Below are 14,636 nucleotides of genomic sequence, written 5' to 3' on the forward strand. Positions count from 1 at the left end.
ATGGAATATCTAGGCCTTAATAAAAAATTGTAATGAAATTCAGGTCTGGCTGCTCAACAGCAGTCCCAGTATGCAGGACATATTTTTCCTTTTCACTTTCTCACTCAGATTTCACCTGTAGGACAGTAGCACTAGAGAAGCTCCTCAATCCTAGTCTGTTAGTTCAGCTAGCATATTCACAAAGAACATTTTCCAATAAAGAAGACTACAACTTTCAATTGCAACTCTTAACACTAAAGCACCCTGAACTGTGTTTTCCTGTGATGCTGCATTCAGCTGCTCCAGGTACATTAGCAAGATGAGGTCTGCGACATATCACAACCCCAAAAGCTTCGCACCTAAAACCAAGAATGGAATAAGCAATCCATCACACGCTATGACATGTTCCCCAAAACACACACACACTCAGAACCTTTAAGTGGTGTTAGAATGTTTATTGAAGAGGACAATCTAACTGGCTGAGCCAACCTGGGTAGCTGGTAACTTTTAACATAAGCAAACGGAGATACTGTAAACTTGCTGTGTATGGAAACTGTGTTTATACTTAAATTGGACTGGGAAGACTGAAATAATTTAATAGAAAAATATAGCTTAAGTTCCCAGGAGCGCTGAATGACCTCAAGATCATTCTGAAAAAAGCAGAAATACTGGGGCATATCCAAAGACACAAAGATACTTACACAAATATTTCCAAAGTCAGCTAACAAATACATTTAGTTGCCTATTTGTTATGATAGCTTTACAAATACCACTTTTAAAACGCACCACTTTTCAATCTCACAAAACATTTTTTTATTTTGTCACTTGCGTTACCAGAACTGATGATAAGGGTTCTGAAACACGAGCACTACCTTATTTACTTTGTAGAAAGTTTCGTAATTGCTGGATCTGTTCTTTTTTAGCCATACTGCTAAGAATCTTACTAGCACATGATAACAAATTTTCTTAGTGGTGCAGTGGAAGGAGTCTAGAAGAGAAAAAAGAAACAGATGCCAGAAACTTCAGATTATTCTCAGGGTGGTCAATATATATTGGCAAAATAATTTGATTTATACAGCAACTAAAATAGCTGTACACTGAAACATCTGCACGGAAAGTGAACACAAATCAGAGAGATAATGACCATGACAAACTGTGAGCTCTGTTGCTCATGTATGTAAAAAATCTTTAGTAGAAATATTAAAACACCGAAGGTAATTAACCTAATGTTGCATGAAGATGATCAAACTCCTATGAAATCCAGGAAATCATTAAATCTAACAGTGATTTGTTTAAAAATATGAAGTAAAACATGAGAGGGTAACTATTTTGTAACTTTGTGGCTGATGAGTGGAATGAAGCTGCATTTACTCTTCTGCAATGGGCTTGGTACGCGGTCACAACTGGAACCTGACCCTGAAAGTTTGAGAAGCACCAAACAATTTGTTGCAGGTTACCAGTGAATTTCCTTGAATCATAGAATGTTTAAAACCATTACCCCTTGTCCTACTGCTACAGGTCCTGCTAAAAAGCTTTCCCCCATCTTTGTTATAAACCCTCTTTAAGTACTGAAAAGCTGCAATAAGGTCTCCTTGAAGTCTTCTCCAAGCTAAACAACCCAAACTCTCTCATCTCTCTTCATAGGGGAGGTACTCCAGCCCTCTGATCATTTTTGTGGCCCTCTTTGGACCCAGTGCAACAGGTCCGTGTCTTTCCTGCGCTGAAGGCTACAGAGCTGGACCAGATGGGGTCTCATGAGAGCAGAGTCAAAGGGCTGAATCGTCTCCCACAACCTGCTGGCCATGCTTCTTTCAATGCGGCCCAGGATACGGTTGGTCTTCCAGGCTGCGAGAACACACTGCCGGCTCATGTCCACCTTCTCATACTCATACACCAGGTCCCTCACGTCCTCCTCCACTGGGCTTCTTTCAGCTCCTCTCTGAGGGAAGAGGACAGGAGGCCCCATCCCACCACTGCTCCACTGGGCAGCCTGCAAGGGAGCGAGCCGCCACCTGCACTGAGCTGGAAGCTGCCATGGGCAGAGGATGCTGCCCACTTGGCTTGGCCTGGCTCAGCCCTGCCCGGCTCCAGCCCGGCTTGAGCCAGCCCGGCTTGAGCCAGCCCGCTCGACTCCACTCAGCCCTGTCTGCTCTGTCCTGCCCGCTTCGCTCAGCCCAGCCCAGCTCAGCCCTGTGAATCATAGAATCATAGAATCACCAGGCTGGAAGAGACCCACCAGATCATCGAGTCTAACCATTCCTATCAACCACTAAACCATGCCCCTCAGCACCTCATCCACCCGTCCCTTAAACACCTCCAGGGACAGTGACTCAACCACCTCCCTGGGCAGCCTGTGCCAGTGCCCAATGACTCTTCCCATGAAAATTTTTTTTCTGATGTTCAGCCTGAACCTCCCCTGGTGGAGCTTGAGGCCATTCCCTCTTGTCCTGTTCCCTGTCACTTGGGAGAAGAGGCCAGCTCCCTCCTCTCCACAACCTCCTTTCAGGTAGTTGTAGAGAGCAATGAGGTCTCCCCTCAGCCTCCTCTTCTCCAGGCTAAACAACCCCAGCTCTCTCAGCCGTTCCTCATAAGGCCTGTTCTCCAGCCTCCTCATCAGCTTCATTGCTCTTCTCTGGACTCGCTCCAGAGCCTCAACATCCTTCTTGTGGTGAGGGGCCCTGTGCACTCTGTCCTGCCTGGCATGGCTCAGTCCAGCGCAGCCCAGCTCAGCCCACTCCGTCCTGCCTGGCACAGCTCAGCTCAGCCCAGCTCAGCCCTGCCCTGTCCTGCCTGGCATGGCTCAGCCTAGCCTGGCTCAGCCCAGCCCGGCTCTGTCCGGCCCAGCTCAGCTCCGCTCTGCTCAGCTCAGCCCTGCCTGGTTGGCTCGGCTCAGCCCAGCCCAGCCCAGCTCAGCCCTGCCCACTCGGCTTAGCCCTGTCTCGCCCTGCCCAGCTGGTCCTTCCTGCCTCAGGCCTGCCAGGCCGTGCCCGGCTCAGCCCTGCCTGCTCAGCCCTGCCCGGCTCGGCTCGGCTCGGCCCTGCCCGGCTCGGCTCAGCCCTTCCAGCCGCTGCCCATCCCAGCCCTGCCCGCTCTGTCCCGGCTCAGCCCGCTCTGCCCTCCCCGGCCCTGCCCGTCCCCGCGGGCCGCGGCTGCGCGCGCCTCCTCCCTTCCTTTCCCTTCCCCTTCCCCTTCCCCTTCCCCTTCCTCCCCATCCTCCTCCTCCCGCTGTCCGGCCGCGATGGAGGCCATCGAGGAGCTGTCGCTCCAGCCCTGCGCCTCCTCCCTCTACCTGCGCCCTTTCCGCCTCTGCTACCGGCAGGTGAGTGCAGCCTCTCGCGGCGGAGGCGGCGCCCCCCGGCTTATTGACATTTAAGCTAAAATAAAGTTCCTCCCGAGTCGTTGTGTTCTTTGAAAGTGAGACAGAATGCCCCTCTGGTAGCGTGTTTCCTTTAAAATGGTGGGGTTTTTCCCCAGACACTGAGCATTCTTTGAAAATTACGTCTTGTGTTCAGGGTGATCTGAGCTGAACAGATGTCTCGTCTTCTGCCATCGCCCGTGTCGCAGCCTTTCCCTGTCTCCAAGGTCAAGCACAGAGCTGGAGCTGGCTCCAAATTAGCAAGAGTTGTGACTTCTGCAAAGTTTCATAATAACAGTAAAATGACACCTTGGAAAGCAATGGAAGATGCGTAAGATTTCTGGGAAAATTTATACATATTTATGTAGCTGGGAAATACATTCTGTAACCGGGTTTTGCCTCGCCGCACACGATCGATGGAGACCGCTCCTGCATGTTGCCCAGGCCTGATAAAGAGAGCTCGCTTTCTAAAACTCCAAAACAAGGCTGGACATTAGGAAAAAATTCTTCACAGAAAGGGTCATTGGGCACTGGCAGAGGCTGCCCAGGGAGGTGGTTGAGTCACCTTCCCAGGGGGTGTTTAAGGCACGGGTGGACAAGGTGCTAAGGGGCATGGTTTAGTGTTTGATAGGAATGGTTGGACTCGATGATCCGGTGGGTCTTTTCCAACCTGGTTATTCTATGATTCTATGATTCTATGATAAGTCTTAGAGAGTTTTATTTGCAGGCATTTTCAGAATCAGTGTCGGGTAGTGCCTTGGGGCACGCCACCAAATACTCCTTGGGCACCCGGTGCCTCCCTGCGATCTGGGGGTGCCTCCCTAACCCCCACCTTCATTGTTGGGTCGCCTCTGAGCAGGGCATCTCTTCATGTGGGGCCTTGTTTTGGTGCTGATGGTTTGCAGATTGACCTTGTTGCTGGCCAGCCCTCGGCACGGCAGGTTGTTGCTTCCATCAACGAGGCATTCTGCTGCCCTGCCAAGCCAGCCTCCACGCAGGGAGGTGGGAAGTGGGGAGGGAAGGGAGGGAAATATCTTTTGTTATATTTGTATAAACGTTGAGTCACCTTTCGCAGGAACCCTGAGAACTGGTGCCTCCAGCAGTGGCAGGAATGCAAGGCGTGAGAGGGAAGTTGCTTCTCACAGCGTAAAGTGTTGTGCTAATGTTGTCTGCAAGCGAGGTCTTGCACAAAAGCGGCTGGCAATGCAGCGTTGGCTGGTCCAGGCTGAGCTTTTGCCCCAGCAGAGGAGCGTAAGTGGAAGCACAGAAGAGTTTGACAGCCCTAGGAGTGCATGCTGCAGACTACATCTTCTGCTACCTGATCCAGCGGAAGGTGTCCCTGCCCGTGGCAGGAGGTTGGAACTGGGTGATCTTTAAGGTCCCTTCCAACCCAAATCATTCTATGATCCTTTGCTGTGCTTCTAAACACAACAGCGGAAAAGGCAAAAGAGGAAATGTGTATGGAGGAGGTGTTCAGAAGTCCAACAGTGAGATAGGATACAGAAAAGGAAAAGCAAAGGTTCAAATAGCTTCCATTGAAGAAGATGAACTGATATTTTTTTACCTTTTATAATACATTTTGTACATGATTTTCCTAAAGAGAGCTCTCTTCTTTCAGAAGGAAACCTGAAGAACATTCTTTCATGTTCTAATTTTTGCTGGCTTAGGTTATAAGTGACAAGTCTTCCTTCTTAATTTCATTTTCATTTCTGAGTCATGCTGTATTTACATGAAAACTGGGATTTAATTAAAATGTACAAAATAGTATTACAAAATTACATTTAATTGAGTACAAGTGCCTTAAATGTGATGAGTATAGTAAGAAACAAGGATGTGTTTGGTTACCTGCTGTGATTTGAGACAGACCGGCATTGCTGCCAAAAGAAGTAGCCTCGCCCATTTTGCGCGTCTTGCTACTTCTTCTCCTAGCACAAGTGTTTGTGCAGCAAAATAGTGAGCTGGATCAGTGATCTGGTCCAGGTCAAACCTAATCTGGCTGAAAAAAGAAGTTGGGCTCAGATTTAATTCAAATACGTATGCTGGCAGAGGGGAGGTGGTAGTGTGGTGGTTAGGGATGAGCGTTTGGGGGCTGTTTGAGGGCAAAGATTGTTTCTCTTGGCTGCAGCACTGCCTTAAAATGAATGTGAAAATGTAGTTTATATGGCACAGAAGCTGGCTTGGGTCCACCCTACTGAGAGCGCAAGCTCAGTGAGTGCACAACTGCCTATACCTGAGCTGAGAGACAGGCCCTACCTTTATGTAAAGTGTATTTTGCATTTAAAAACTGACTTACTAACCAGAGGAAATGCTAAATATTTTTGGTCATTTGGCTAATTGTTTCAAAGTCATTTAGGCCTGCTGAAAACCCCATAAAATTCCTAAACAGCCAAATATCTTAGATTTAAGGGAGTTAGGTGCTTAATGTACTTAATAATTTTTGAAAATTCCACAACTTATCTAAAACCAAAAATTATTTCTGAAGTCTAGCGCTCAATCTTAATGGTTTTATGCTGGGTAGATCTTCCTCTTGTCCAACTTATTTTTCACTAGCTAGAAAAAGAGGAGAAAATTTTAATCTTTAGCTTTACATTAGAGTAAAATTAGTTTCCCCTTCCATGAATTCCCTGCACCTGCTTGCTGAGCTTAACCCAAATCTAATAAAAAAAAAGTCATTTTGAATAACAGAACAGTTCAAATAAGAAAAAATTCAGTGATGGTGTTTGTTGCAGTATGAAAACTGAAACTAGTTTTGATATTTATGCAATGCGTGGCATCATGCTCTAACAGGAGGGTTTGAGGTGATTGTACAGGTACTTTTTGTGAAGCTATAATATGTCCCCTATAATTCACTGTAACCTGAAAAGGATTAATTGATGCATATTTTTGTGTTATATACTATCAATGAAGGATAAGTTAGACTTTGAAGTTTGAGATTTTGAAATATATTTTCAAACAGATACGTTCCTGAAATAGGCATTGATATTTCAATAAAACTTCTCTGTCTGAGGATGTATACAGAATGAGAGTATTTTTATTTTATTAGTTTGCTTGTTTACAAGTACTGGTTTTCCGTACAAACAGGAAATTGAAAGAATTTTTGCATACATGTCATTTTAATATTATTTCTGAGCATTCATGAACACATATGTTACAGCATTGAGACATTTCCTGTAAAAATTAGACTACTTGTGTGGAGGTAATTTTGATCCCATCACTATAGCTAAACCAGTTAAATTTTCAGCAGTTAAACATAAATTTAGGTACGGGTGATTTATATCCTAGCTTACCTTGCTGGTCTGATTTTATCCATTCAACCCACATCCCACTGACTTGTAAACCACAGTTGCTCTAGCAAGTTTGCAGACCATCCACAAGATATAAGAAAAAGGATCCTGAAGGAGGGTGAAATCTAAGCAAATACTGTTGTGAGCCCACACAGGTTATGCAACTAAGGAAGGTGGTGGTTGCAGCTGATCAAGAGTGGAACTAGAGACTCAGATGGTTGTCTGCCTGTTTGTCAGAAGCACTTGACATGTTCAGTACTGCAGGCCCAAACACAGGATTAGTGTTTCGGCCAGCTGAGTATTCTCTTTTGGTATCTGGATGTTCAGACAAGGAGTTGTGGGGACATACAGGGACAGCATTGCACGTACTTAAAATCTAGTCAGGTGGTTACTATCATTTGTGACAAAGCTGCTGCAATGTCTTTATAGGTTTGTGCTCAAGCCCTGAGTTCCTCTTGTTCCAAGAGCTTGAGCCGTCCTTTGGATTGGACCAGTTACATTTGGTTACAAAGAAATACTCTTCGAAAAGATCATGAGAAAAAAATGTAGCCTTCTGGCTATTTGCGTGTACTGAGGATTGTCATAATTCTTAGGAGTTCCTGAAGTTACAGCAATTTGTGCTCTTCTAATAGAGAAGATCGTGAGATCTTTTCTTAGGAGGTCTTTCATCTTTCTCTTCCTCTGCACACCCTTATTGTTTTAAATAAAAGTAATGAGTGCTGCGTGCTTCTTGTAAAGCATAAAAGTGTACACACTTCTGAAAGATTTCTAGGTTTTGAACCGCATGGATGGAGGCAACATGCATTTTGGTTTGAGGCATTCAAGTTATGACGTGTAGCCTGGTTCTGTAAACAAATCACTGCACCGACCACTTTTTAAAATGATTTGTTCTGTTCTTGTATAGTGCAAAGGTAGAAATGGAATTGCAGTAAAGGGTTCATGGAATTCAGCAAACTGTAGGTAGACTCGTTTAGAACCAATGTGGAGGAGTAAGGTGCAGTTTAAAACTATGTTCAACAAAATAGAGATAGCTTCTCACTTTCTGCCTGGGATTTTCAGCTGTCAGCCCCTTCTTCCAGGTGGGGCCCTCAGTCAAGTAAGCCATGTTATTTTAAGTGGAGTGGGCTGAGGGTGAGAGATCAACAAGGTACCTCACATAGCCTGGTGAATATCCTTTTCATTTTGACAGTAGAAATGTCATTTTTGTATTTTTGTTCATCTTGATACTGACAGAAGAGAATTCATTTATCTCACATATAGGATAGCATCTAGCTAGTTTTAATGCATACTTACCCCCAAAATGCAAATTGATTTGTTGTCTAAAGTGGCTTTAGAAAACCAAACCCAACACGTATCACCTCCTGAAGAACTGGCTTCTTTGCCAGAACTCCATGGTAAATCTCTTTTCACTTTTTCCTATTGACATTTTTCTGCTTTTCATAAATAATGTATTCAAGAGACCAGAGGGATGGCTAATGAGAGATTAACTCAATGCCCAAGGGCTAGGGCATTTCCCTGGGATGTGGTAGAGTCAGGCTGCAAGATCTTGCTTCAATTAATATTGCTTCCCACATCACAGGAGAGTGTGCTCACTGCTGGGAAACAAATTTGTGTGCAAATCTTCAGCTTTCTTTTGTGCATGTTAGCCAGGCACTGGCCTACATATTAGACAAACAAAAAAAACCAACACCAAGTTTAATGATTCTGACGATACTAAGGCATGAAGTAGACTCAGAGTATTAACAGTTGAGCAAAGTTGTTAGGATTTTGGGTAGCATTAAGTATCCAAATGGGAATTTGGATTGAACGTGGTCTTCTTAATCAGCACCTGAACAGGGATTTGACAGGCAGAAATCTGGTGAATCTTGCTTTAGTAATGTAAGAATTTAATGCATGAAATTGTTTGTTCCCGCCCTAGTGGTTATTACCCTCTGAGAATCAGCAGAAGGGGAAGTAGATTTGCTCCAGCTCTTACTTGGCTCTACCAGTTCAAACCCACCTCCATAAGCCCTTTAAGCTAAAGTACCAAGCTTTGCATGGGGCTGAAGGAAGTGTCTTTGCATATTCTTTTTGGTCACCTTAGTGCTGGGGACATTATCCTTCCAGGGCAGGTAAAACATCAGCTGAGAGTGAGCACCTGGCTGGTGGAATAATATCTTGAGCTGTTACAGAAACTTTTGCCCAGAGCTCACATATCAAAGCCTGTATGGATCTAGCTCAGGCTCCTATAGCTTTGTTTTTGAACGCTGTGCTGGCAAGGGCACTCTTGCCACTGTTTCCATGCTTTGCATAAACATAGATGTGCGTTCTACCCAGGAACTTTTAGAAGTTTGCTAGTAGGCCAATATCAGCTAACAGTAATTTTCCCAGTATGTGTTTAAGTGAGTTTGTATTTCAAATCTGTGGAATGGTGAATGGGCATCTGTTGCGATGATGTAGGATAAACCTTAAAAACTCCATGTGTATGAACGGAACTATACAGGCAGCGGTGGTATATTGGAACTAATTGCTCTTTTGTGAGTGGACGAGGCACTGAGGGCCATGGTTTAGTGTTTGATAGGAATGGTTGGACTCGATGATCCGGTAGGTCTCTTCCAACCTGGTTATTCTATGTTTCTATGATTCATGTTCCTTCCGCACTTCAGAGTAGTCCAGTGCCTGAGCATCACATTTCCTTCATTGCTTTAGTGTTTAGAATCATTCATTTTGAAGTTAAACATTAAAACTGGTCCCTTAAATTTCTTTTTAGTGCATGGTGTTTTCATTCCATATGAAGGGAATTCAGTTATAATCTCTTTGAGTTTTATAGTCATTCTGTAGTAATTTTCAAGATGACTGTAGATTTTAACACATCATGAACTTTATAATGGGTAGAAAATGTACTTCAGAAGTAGTGTGCAATTCATTGGTGAAGAAGGAATTTCTTTTTTCTAGTCTTAGATTTGCTGCTGCTTTCTTTTGTGACCATTAGCAACCACTCTGTTTCTGTGCCTTAGAATTTAACTGTCTTGGAGATGTCTTGAAGATATTGCTTTTTTATTAACCTAAACCATTCTTTTCTATTTTGACAGTTAAAAATGATGCTATTGAGGGAGTAAACAGATTTTTAAGTTACCTGTTCAAACAAGTCAGTCTTCTGTGGAATCTTCAAAAGGCCCCAGGAGTAGGAAATACGCTACCAAGTAACACAATTATTTGCAGTTCATTTTTTTTAAAGCAGTAGTGCAGTAAGAGGAGATGACTTTTATGCTGCAAAATTTGTCTCACTTTCTTCAGCTTGTCAAGTCTTTTATGTCAGTATATGGTATTAATCTTACATGCAAACATACCGCAGTCTCTGGAGCTGCAAGCTGCAGGAAGCTAAGAGCATTTTGACAATATATTCTTCCTTAGGCATCTTGGCTTCTGTCAGAGGTAGGATCCTGGATGAGACAGATTTTTGTTCTGACTGATCTGACTGCTGCTCTGTTAACCACGAATTATGGTTGAAGTGCACTATAATTATTTTATATGGTTGAAAGAAAAGAAATGTGAAGTTTTAGCAGTGACACCATTAGGGAGTTAAATATGGAGGGAACAATTTCCTTTGAGAGAAACAATGTTATTTGGAATTAAGAAACAGGTTTAAGAAAAGAAATTGAGGAATCTAGGTGTATCTGCTTCTGGCTCAGCCATACACCTTGAATTCAACTCTGTAAATTTGTACAAGTTATTTTTGTATGAGATATTTATGAATTATAAAAGGGGGAAATGAGAAGAACTAGTTAATAAGGGTAGCAGTTGAAAAGAACACTAGTACTTGTTTTTGTTTCAGTGAATATTATATTCTATTAGTCTTAATTTCTTCATACAGCATGCTTTGACAGGTGAATCTAGAGTTCTTTGAAGTAAATACATGAGTAAATACATTTTTAGGTCAGTCATATTATGATGTAACAAAGCTGGGACAGCAAATGTCAGTTATTGAAAAGGACAAGGTTCTGTCGAGCAACTTTTGTAGCATCTTTGCACAGGGCTGAAATCTGCACTTATAAAAATGAACATTAAAATCTGATTTAATGTCATCAATAGCTAGACTACTTGGGTTACTGTGCAACAGCAATTAAGTTAAGACTGAGAATTAGAAGGTAAGTAAGTTGTAGTTAGCTTAAACCTGTATTTTTCAAGTTCTGATACATGGCTCATTGAGGACTATTGGACTACTTGTAGGTCATCCACGTGAGTCAACGAAGAAAAGCAGATCAATTATGAGGAGATTTTAATGTGCAACCAAGGTCTTTGCAGCTTCACTGGAAGATGTTTCTAGGCCTTCAGATGAAAAGGTTGAAAACCATTGGTTTTGACAATACCCCTCCAGTAGCCTCATCTGCAAGGGCTTGTCTACACAGGACTTTCCTGATTAACTCCATGTCTCATTCTACAACAAAGAGTCTCATTCTGTTTACATTAAACTATTTTCAAAGTACAATTACACTTTGAATTCATACCCTACCTTAATCCATGTTAACTTTCCAGTGCATGCCCTAAGGGAGCAGTAAACTAAACTGAATGACTGTGTCCACACAGGGGTTTAATGGAGTTTAACTAGCAGAATTCAAGTTCATCAAGGTACTTATTTCGGATTCATTTTCTTGATGTCCTGGTATAGACAAGTCCTAAAAATGAAAGTGGTTTAGTTCTAAGTGAATGAACCATGTTATAAAATCCATCACTGAGATTTTATTATATTATGTATTTTTGAGGTATGACTACTCTAGGGTGTAAAGTAGGCTTTTTTGACTTGTTTGATACTGTCTCTTTTGTAGTAATGGCATTTAGATCTGAGAAATAAAATACTATTCAAGCTCTTCGACAACTAAATGCTTTATTTATTTTTCAGTCTGGATCAAAATACATATGTTTGCTTAAATAGCAAAACTTATTTTCCTCAGTATAAAAAGTCTGTTAGCTATGACATTATGTGTATTTCTTATGTGTTAAAGCAGATGAACATTGTAAAAATTTAAGTTTATAGCAAATCTGAATATTATGGAAATTAGGCATTTTCTGTGAATCAAAATATTCTTTAAAATGTCTGGTTTTGATAGTATATATGGGATGAAGTTATAATTTATTATATTCCTGAAAACACAAAGTTATTTTGAATAACAATTTTAACTCAATTGCTGCCCTATTGAAAATACATTTGCATTTGCAGCTATAACTCATAAAAGGTCAGCTCCCATGCTTTGAAAACTGCACAAGTCGATGCTGCATACATAAGCATGTTTTACACAGCAGGCATATAAAGTTAACCCGTGTTCAGATTTATTATTCTACGTAATTTTTAACTAAAACGGGTTAAAGAATTTAGCTTTTTGGTACTGGCCTTCAGACACTGATCAAAATCTTGTTAATGAAATAACACTGAAGTTTACCGAAGTTTAAACAAAGTAAAGCTCAGTTTTTCTTAGTGGTCAGCTCATGTCACACTGAAGCCCTGATCACTGATCAAAACAGCATTAATTATTTGTTTCACGTCGCGGTCGCTGTGTCAAAATCCTTTAAATACCTCTTGGAGCTGAGAGGGAATCTTACGGCCTGTGACGGAGCAGCTGGTCTGGACATGGGCTGATGCCTCAGTTGACAGGTTGTTGGATTAGAAAGAATATCAAAGGCAGTGAGTAAGATTAGGGATAAGTGAACATCTGACAGCAGTTTGCAGCAGGGTAGAACAGATGATAAACAATGGGAGCGGGGTGCATGGGGGGGTTGAGAGGTGAGAAGGCCATGGGAAAAGTGTGGCGGCAATCACTAAAGCTCCAGGTTGCTGAGCCTCATGAATAGGACAGGAAATGGGATTTGCTGGGACAGATGTGCTGAGCGGTGATGAATACATTATAGGGAAATGAGGCTAAACTCCTAAAGGTGAGAGATGTTCTTTCTCTGAAAATAAAAGATGTAGGGGGAAAAAAGAAGTTTACCCTCCTGGGGAAGTAAGCACTGAAACTTGAAAACTAATACAGAAAGAAGCAATGCTAGCGATAATTTTAATTAAAATTAAGCTCCACAGGAGCTTGCATTACACACTCTAGGTCCTGTACTTCTAGCATAACAATCTTACAGTGCTATTTCATACATTGTATTGCAATTATTTATTTTAAACCTAAAACTGCACAAATGGGAGAATAGTTTGAATGCTGGAACAGCCTGAATGGAGGCTCTGACAGAACAATGCTCAGACGCATATTCTCTATCTGGCATGTATTACATAGCACTCACATAACATATGTTTGATCCTGCCACCATTAAAAGAGTTGTACTGAGTGATCTTGTGAGGTCCTTCCAGCCTTACATTTTTTCAATTCCGCTTCTAGAAAATTATACATAACTGTTCCTTAGGATATTGTTTCTGTACTTCTCAAACTTTTTTATTTTATATTCTTGATGGATCCTTTTCTTATATTTATGATATAATTATCTCAGAAAGTGAACAGAAACTTTCTGTGTGTTTACTGATAGATTTGTATGTCAATTCACTAACTTGGAAATTCTATGTTTTGGGATTTTTTTTATTTTTAAAGAAAATCACATTAAAAGAACAGATCTCATTAACATCTTAATAGTGTTTTGCTTTAGCAGAAGGAGGAGATGCAGGAAGTATGATTGTTGACTTTGCTCTGAGACAGTATCTATAAGATTTATTCTCACAGCCTAGAAGTTTATTTCACAATGTATTCTTCCAGTTTGTTTTACAAATATGAGCTTGCTAAAATAAAGTAGAAACAGAAACCCTGAGACTCACCAAATGGAAAACATAAAGCTCAGTGGTGTAAGGACAAGAGGTGACTTAGCTGTAATGGGAATGCCCACCATCTGTCTTTCCTGACCTCAAATCTCTCAGATGTGCTGCCCCTGTCCTCAAAATGAGGAGGCACATATCTGGCCTCCTTTAGTGTCTCTTTGCTCCTTAGCCATGTGTACGGTAACCGTAGCTCTAGTTTTTAAAAGAACAAGGGATTGTAACTAGAATCGGGTATGAAGATGTATGTCCCATAGCCCTACTTTGTGGAAGTAACTTCGTATCGCAGAAATGCCATGTGTGGTATTTTGACCACAGCAGCATCTCTTGAATACAGTAACTTAAGAGTCCATAGAGTGCAGAGCACTGGAGTTCCAAAAGTTCCCCAAAAGTAATGATCAACAAAGATTGTACTTCAAGTGGCTATCATATCAAAGAAATAAAATAGTGGTAAGCACAACAAAACAGATGCTTTACTGGTTCTCATCAGTGTAGGTACTATCCTAATAGTTCTGTTTTCCATAAAACTTTAGTTTCTACATCTGCAAGAAGCTATAACCACAGAATTTACGTTTTTTTTACAGGCAGTTCCCATTTTTAAAGAGGGATTAAAGATTATTTGCAGTTGGCTTGTGTAGTTCTTTTATTTGTGACCTGAGATTTAAAATGTTGCAGGGTCACTGACGTTATGAAGGCTTCAGAAATACTGCAGTAAAACACAGAACTACATATAAATCACTAATCAGTTAATCACTAATTCAATTAATTGAATGCCAGTTGCATGACTTATAAACCACAGGTAAATTTTCTGTACCAGTGCTTTCTTCAGAACAGATGACAGGTTAGAAGATGTTTCCAAGATACTTCTTGAATTGTTGTGTATTATTTATTCCCAACATAAAGATGTGAGAGCACCACTACTATGGGAATCAGATTGCAGTTGTGTCTATCAAAACTAAAACGTAAAAGTGAAATTTAAAAAATAGCAAAATGTGGAGCTAGTTGCATCTATCACTTTGAACTGATTTTTGGGGGGTTGGGGCGAAAAGAGAGGATGAAAAGCCCTGGGATCTTTGTGAGGATGGTCTGTGAGAAAGTCTTAGGAGAAAAATCTAAAGATTGCTACTAAGCCTTGGCTTCTATTAGCCCCCTGCTGCTGTTCTTCATCAAGTTGTTTTAATGGCTTTCAAAGCAACTGAGTGGAAAATGGTTTCTCTGGAACTTTGAGGAGACTAAA

General features: G+C 41.6%; 1 protein-coding gene across 1 annotated transcript in view; it reads left to right on the plus strand.

Moving 5' to 3' along the window:
- Positions 1-3,187: 3,187 nt before the first annotated feature.
- NUDT14 (nudix hydrolase 14) overlaps positions 3,188-14,636 on the plus strand; it is a 63,374-nt gene continuing 51,925 nt past the window's right edge. The window contains exon 1 of the mRNA XM_069858942.1: positions 3,188-3,298. Within this exon, the coding sequence (XP_069715043.1) occupies positions 3,218-3,298 (81 nt within the window). The 5' untranslated portion in view covers positions 3,188-3,217. The remainder of the gene's footprint in view (positions 3,299-14,636) is intronic.

This window comes from Phaenicophaeus curvirostris, chromosome 5, assembly GCF_032191515.1.
Source record: "Phaenicophaeus curvirostris isolate KB17595 chromosome 5, BPBGC_Pcur_1.0, whole genome shotgun sequence".
NCBI lineage: Eukaryota > Metazoa > Chordata > Aves > Cuculiformes > Cuculidae > Phaenicophaeus > Phaenicophaeus curvirostris.